We start from the raw sequence: 7,406 nt of genomic DNA, 5'->3' as shown, positions 1-7,406 counted from the left end.
ACACACCACTTTATATAAAAAACCCTCAAGACTCCACCAAAACACTACTAGAACTGATCACCGAATTCAGTAAGGTCACAGGATACAAAGTGAAGATGTAGAAATCTGTTGCATTTCCACACGCTAAGAATGAAGCAGCATAAAGAGAAATCAAGAGAAGAATCCCGTTTACAACTGCAGGAAAAATAATAAAGTACTTAGGAATAAACTTAACCAAGGAGGTGAAAGGCCTGTACTCTGAAAACTATAAAACATTAATGAAAGAAATTGAAGATGATACAAATGGAAAGATGTTCCATGCTCATGGATTAGAAGAACAAATGTCATTAAAATGTCCATACTACCCAAAGAAATCTATGTATTTAAGGCAATCCCTATAGAAATACCAGCAGCACTTTGTTTTCCACATAGCTAGAACAATCCTAAAAATGTGTATAAAACAAAAGACTCTAAATAGCCAAAGCAATCTTGAAAAAAGAAGAACACTGGAGGTATCACAATCCCAGATTTCAAAATCTACTCCTCAGCAAATGGTGTTGGGAAAACTAGACAGTGACACGCAGAAGAATGAAACTGGACCGACCACTTTCTTATACCATACATGAAAATACACTCAAAATGGATTAAAGACCTAAATGTAAGACCTGAAACCATAAAAGTCCCAGAAGAGTGCATAGGCAGTAATTTCTCTTGATATCGACCATAGCAACTTCTTTCTAGATCCTTCTCCTGAGGAAGGGAAACAAAAGCTATATTGAGAATAGTTATATGTGTGTATAATACATATATATGGCTTCTGAGCGACAAAGGAATCAATAAGACTAAAAGACAATCTACTGTTTGCACATGACATCTCTGATAAAGAGTTGGTATCCAAAATATATAAAGAACTTCTATAACTCAATGCCCAAAAAACAAGTAATGCTATTTAAAAAACAGGCAGAAGACAAAGACATTTCATATCCAAGTAATGCTATTTAAAAAACAGGCAGAAGACAAAGACATTTCATTTCTCTAAAGATGACATCCAGATGGCCAATAGATACGTGAAAAGATACTCAACCTCACTCATCATCAGGGAAATGCAAATCAAAACCACAATGAGATATCACCTCACACCCATCAGAATGGCTAAAATCAAAAACACAAGAAACAACCAGTGTTCGTGAGGATGTGGAGAAAAAGGAACTCCTGTGCACTCTTGGTGGGAATGCAAACTGGCGCAGCCACTGTGGAAGGCAGTATGGAGATTCCTCAAAAAATTAAAAATAGAACTACCCTATGACTCAGTAATTCTATACTGGGTATTTACCCAGAGAAGATTAAAATACAAATTTAAAGATACATGCACCCCTATGTTTATAGTAGCATCATTCACAATAGCCAAATTATGAAAGCAGCCCAAGTATTCATTGATAAATGGATAAAGAAGATGTGGAATATATATGCAACAGTATATTACCCATAAAAAAAAAATGAAATCTTGGGGCACCTGGGTGGCTCAGTTGGTGAAGCATCTGACTTCAGCTCAGGTTATGATCTCACAGTTCGTGGGTTCAAGCCCCACATCTGGCTCTGTGCTAACAGCTCAGACACTGGGGCCTACTTTGGATTCTGTGTCTCCCTCTCTCTGCCCTTCCCCTACTTTCATTCTGTCTCTCTCTCAAAAATAAACATTAAAAAAATTTTGATGAAATCTTGCCACTTATATGGATGGATCTAGAGTTTAATGCTAAGTGAAGAAAGTTATTCAGAGAAGGTAAACACCATATGATTTCACACATATATGACATTTAAGCAACAAAAGAACCAAGAAAAGAGAAAAACCAAGAAACAGACTGTAAACTATAGAAAACAAACCAATGGCTACCAGAGGGGAGGTGGGTGGATAGATGGGTGAAACAGGTGAAGGGGATTAAGAGTACCCTTAATGAGTACTGAGTACCACTGAGTGATGTATAGAATTGTTGAATCATGATATTGTACACTTGAAATAACATTGTATGTTTACTGGAATTAAAACTGTTTAAAAAAAGGACTCTACAGTCCTCCCAGGCCCTGACACATTTTAAGAGCGCTCCCCATGTTTTTAAGACTAATGGTTTTTCTGATAAAGAATGGGTTGCAATCACACAGTTGATTATTTCCTTCTAGCAGGCAGGGTCCACATGCCTATCCTGGCACCTCCCAGTAGAAGCTTATGGGCAAGAAATTGTACTTCCTTGTTTGGAGGACTACCCCCCTGAGTATTTTTAAAAATTTTAAATGCTTGAGAGAGAGACCGAGACAGAGCACAAGTAGGGGAGCAGAGAGAGAAGGAGACACAGAATCCCAAGCAGGCTCCAGGCTCTGAGCTACCAGCAGAAGACTGATGCAGGGCTCCAACCCATGAACTGTGAGATCATGACCTGAGCTGAAGTCCACTTAGCCTTAGTATTTTAGTCTCTTCCACCTCTCCACACCAGCATCTTAGCTGGCAATCCACTTCTAGCTCTCACAGAAGCTCTACCATTCTAATCTCTCAGGCCAGAAAACTAAATGCCAGCTGACTTCCCTTCTGTGTCCCTGACATGCAATTTTTAGAAATGCATCAACTTGTAAATACTTTACAAAATACTTTCAGAACTTACCACCTAGCCCCACAACTACCAGCCCGGTACAAGTCACTGCCTTGCTTGGATTGTTGGAATAGAGCCTTTACTGTGTGTCTTTCATGGTATTCTCCACCTCTACCATTCACCACTTGACATTTGCTTAACTAGGTCAAGTCCTTGGGGTGAGAGCAGCATCTCACAGATGGGAAGTGCCAGTATTTGATAAATGGACATAGAACCCACCACTGGCAGACCTTGGGGAGCTGACTCCCAGCAAATGTTGAAAGAACGCATAATTTATTAAGGTCCATGAGGTGTTATCCTGTTGCGTTCATTAATTTCAGTTAGGAAGCAAAGACCACAGAACTATATCCCTTCATTCCTTGCCTTCTAGGCATATGAATATTAATCTGACCTTAACTGCCTGTTGGGCAGCAGTTTGAGCCCAAGCTTCCAAGTGAGCTGCTTGAGGGTTCCCACTCCATTCTTAGCTGAGTACTCTTGATGTTTCCTGTTCTATCATGGTTTTGGGTAATAAAGCACCTAGTACCAGGAACCACATACCAATGTTGGAGTGACCCATTGGCACTACTGAAACCCTGTGTTATGCCATCGTGAGTGTGTGTTTCATATCCCAAAACAATTCAACTTCCCTACAGGGAGAACAGGCCAGAAGTGATTAAGTTTGAGGGAAATGAGAAAGGCTGGGATAGAGCCCTGCCTGAGAATGAGGGACAGGACCCTGAATCATCTTCACAACCCAGGGCATAAGTGCTTTGAAGCCAATGGGCTTTTTTTAATGTGAGAGAGAGAGAGAGAGAGAGAGAGAAAACATGAGTGGGGGAGGGGCGGAGAGGGAGAGAGAATCCCAAGCAGCTGAGAATCTGTGCTCGTCAGCAGAGCCCAACATGGGGCTAGGATCTCATGAACAGTGAGCTGAAATTAAGAGTCAAATGCTTAACCTGACTGAGCCTCTCAGATGTCCGGGAAGTCAATGGGCTTTAAACTTTAGTTCATTAGTGTACCTTGAGTTTTCTTGTTTACCTCCTTGGAAGAAATCAGGAACCAGGACAGCTACTTCTGTTTTATTAATCATATTTAGTAAATACACAGAATTTTAAGTAACTTTTCTAGTGGAAGATTACTGACGAAACAGCATGCCTCACTTCTTGTTGGCCTTTACTGCTGACTTGGTGACCTTGCCAGCAGTAGGCTTCTTATCCACAGCCTTAATAACTCCCACGGCCACTGTTTGTCTCATGTCCCGCACGGCAAAACGGCCTGGAAGAGAGATGAAGAATGACAGGTTTCTGGAAAGCCATATGTAAGGACACGCTCCTTAGTCTGTGCTTCGCCCACAGGAGATAAAGGCTTTCTTCCCAAGACTCTGTAGCAATCCCTGGCTCACCTAGAGGTGGGTACTCCGAAAAGGTCTCCACGCACATGGCCTTGCCGGGGACCATCTGAACAATGGCTGCATCACCCGACTTCAGGGCCTTGGGGTTGTCCTCGAGCTTCTTGCCTGAGCGCCGGTCAGTCTTCTCCTTCAGTTCGGCAAACTTGCAGGAGATGTGAGCCGTGTGGCAGTCCAGCACTGGGGTATAGCCAGCATGGATCTGCCCAGGGTGATTTAAGACAATCACCTGGCACAGAGCAGGACAGAATTGTAAGAAACATGGCACATGTGATCTGGGACCACATCTTCATGAGCCTGGGGCCTTAGAAAAAACCAGGGCTGATCCGTAAGGTGCTGGGAGCTGCACTGGCCTCACAATATTCCAGATCAGACCTATCTTCCCACACAGATTGCTCATAAGGAAAAGCATATTCCTGCCTTTTCAAGAGATTTCAGATGAAAGCACTGTGGATGATTGTCAAAAGGCTCTTCCTCTGTGCCTTGCAGATCCAAGACTTACATAATAAAGGGGGCTAAGAACACAAGAGTTACAATTGAGCCTGGCCCTGAGATAAAGAGCCTAATTTAGAGTTAAGGGCAGATATCCACCCCCACCCAATTGTTTCTGCTTGGAGCACCGGCCCCCCAAGGCATTTGTGATCAGTATTCGGAGTGGCTTATTCTGGCCCTGAAAATGCTGATTGCACCCTGTGAAGGAACCTACTGAGGAGCTTCTTTTGTGATTATGGGAGCAAAGGTGTTTCCTGAAATACGTTTTTCTTAATACTTCTTCTTAAACAAGCTATAGACCGCTGTTCACAAAGTAACTTCACCCTTTTTATGCTAAAACATTGTCTAGTATGCTAAAGATACCTTCCTCCCCCATAGGATAAGCATCTACATCACCTACCTCAATCACTATTGATAAAGGTTATGCAGGAGTCTCCTACAAATCTATGTTCTGGGAAATTCTTACATATCAAAGTTTGTCATCAGAAATCATTGTCTAAGGCAAATGCCACTTCTGTGCCGTCCCCCGAACACTTAATGATATAATAAAGTTGAGCCCCAGTCAGAGCAGAGACGCGTGCCTGGTGATCAGAATTTCGGGGCTCTCTCTCGCCGACACCGCACATCCTTCAGGGACCCCTGGACCCCAGCCAGAGCCGGCCTCCAACAGTAAGGTAAGAATTCCCACCAATGCCACTGCCCTTAAGGCTCTTGGCTTCCTGGGTGCTCACCTGTGCAATAAAGCTGGCAGCCTCCATGGGGGGGTCGTTTCTGCTGTCCCCAGCCACATATCCACGGCGTACGTCCTTTACAGACACATTCTTCACGTTGAAGCCCACATTGTCACCGGGCAGGGCCTCAGCCAGGGCCTCATGATGCATCTCCACAGACTTGACCTCTGTGGTGAGGTTTGTGGGGGCAAAGGTGACCACCATCCCAGGTTTCAGGAAGCCGGTCTCCACACGGCCCACAGGCACAGTGCCAATGCCTATCCAAGGGAAGGGAAATCAGAGCTGTCCCACACACCTCTCCCTGCCTTGAGAAACGGCTGCTTGGGAGGTCCCTTGGTTCTGCATTCAAGGACAAAGGGCCACCTATGGAACTAGTAGGAAGCACTGCATGGATCATGAGCTGTTTAAACCACCTATCGCAATAGCCAGAAATGCTGGGTGCTTTTGCACTTTGTCCTAGCTCAGAAGCTGTGGGTTCAAGTCAGGATTTGAACCCTGGCAGTCAGACACCAGAGCTCATTCCTAACTTCCTAACTGCAGAGAAGGGTCTCCCCTCCGCCCCACCCAGCCCCTTCACCTCCTATCTTGTACACGTCCTGCAGAGGGAGTCTCAGGGGCTTGTTGACGGGGCGGGTGGGAGGGAGGAGGGCGTCCAGAGCTTCCAGCAGAGTCACCCCGGTGGCGTTTCCCTCCTTCCGCTCCATCTTCCAGCCCTTGAACCAGGGCATCTGCGGGGACAGAGAGCGCACGTGAGTCTGGGGCATGGGTCCCGGTGCGCCCCCTCCAGGACCAATCGCACCTGCCCCCCACCCCGGACCCCGCACTCACGTTGCTGCTGGGCTCCAGCATGTTGTCGCCGTGCCAGCCCGAGATGGGCACGAAGGCCACGGCGGCTGGGTTGTAGCCGATCTTCTTGATGTAGGCGCTCACTTCCTTGGTGATCTCCTGGAAGCGCGCGGCGCTGTAGGCGGGCTCCGTGGAGTCCATCTTGTTCACAGCCACGATGAGCTGCTTCACGCCCAGCGTGTAGGCCAGCAGCGCATGCTCGCGGGTCTGCCCATTCTTGGAGATCCCGGCTTCGAACTCGCCCACACCGCCTGCCACGATGAGCACGGCGCAGTCAGCCTGCAGGCGGGACAAGGGGCTGGGGCAGGGAGCCTCGGACAGGCCCGGAAGCCGGCTGGCCCTTCGGGCAGGCCCAGATTCCTTTGTAAAGCTGAGGGGTGTGCCCTGGAAACTTACAAAATTGGCCCGTAGGAATTCATGGACTTTCCTGCACTATCAGGTCCTGCCTCCCACTGAAACTCATCTACTCCCGCAAATGAGCTTTTAGTTCCTCTTTCCAGGTGCCCAAGGAGGCGCCTGAGGACATACTGCTTTACCTGGGATGTGCCAGTTATCATGTTCTTGATGAAGTCTCTGTGGCCTGGGGCATCGATGATGGTGATGTAGAATTTGCTAGTCTCAAACTTCCACAGGGATATGTCGATGGTGATGCCACGCTCTCTCTCCGCCTTCAGCTTGTCCAGCACCCAAGCATATTTGAAGGAGCCCTTGCCCATCTGGGGAAGGGGAGGGAACGATGTTGTATGGATGGTGAACGAACAGGTTTTTTACAGCCGACTTCCGGGCACCTTAGACCTGCAGAGTGCACCCTGCTTTCTGCAGGCTGCAAGCTCGACCCCCTCACAAGGGGCACAGCCCCCACTTCCTGCCATTCCTACAAACAATGGGCGCCTTACCTCAGCTGCCTCCTTCTCGAACTTCTCGATGGTTCTCTTATCGATGCCCCCACACTTGTAGATGAGGTGCCCAGTAGTGGTGGACTTGCCAGAGTCCACATGGCCAATGACAACAATGTTGACATGAATCTTCTCTTTGCCCATCGTCTGGCTTCACTAGTCACTGCTGGATAAACACTGGGAACAGGTGATGCCAAGGTATTCCTGGCCTGCCTCCTTTGTTCATTTCCCTCCATTCTCTGCTTGGGTCCAACACCCCTTTCCACTTCAGTGCTTCGCCCAGAGTCTAAGACATGGCAGGCATAAACTGCAAAATAAAACTAACCTGCCCAGTCTCACAGGCTGGGACTGGTCCCGGGGCCCTGGTGGGTACTTCCAAGCAGTCCTAGCTTATCCTTCCTCTGCTGGCCTTCCCCAAAAGGCCAGGGCTCAG

General features: G+C 47.0%; 1 protein-coding gene across 1 annotated transcript; it reads right to left on the bottom strand.

Annotated features, from left to right (window-relative positions):
• Positions 1–3,756: 3,756 nt before the first annotated feature.
• LOC120224141 (elongation factor 1-alpha, oocyte form-like) lies at positions 3,757–7,117 on the bottom strand. Its single transcript, XM_039222361.1, has 7 exons — positions 6,974–7,117; positions 6,614–6,793; positions 6,060–6,356; positions 5,809–5,959; positions 5,232–5,488; positions 4,003–4,237; positions 3,757–3,875 (listed from the first exon to the last, which is right to left on the bottom strand). The coding sequence occupies exons 1-7, from the start codon at positions 7,115–7,117 to the stop codon at positions 3,757–3,759; spliced, it is 1,383 nt and encodes a 460-aa protein (XP_039078292.1).
• Positions 7,118–7,406: the final 289 nt, after the last annotated feature.

This window comes from Hyaena hyaena, unplaced genomic scaffold, assembly GCF_003009895.1.
Source record: "Hyaena hyaena isolate Hyena2069 unplaced genomic scaffold, ASM300989v1 scaffold_1111, whole genome shotgun sequence".
Taxonomy (NCBI): Eukaryota; Metazoa; Chordata; class Mammalia; order Carnivora; family Hyaenidae; genus Hyaena; species Hyaena hyaena.
This window is presented reverse-complemented; position numbering and strand designations above follow the sequence as displayed.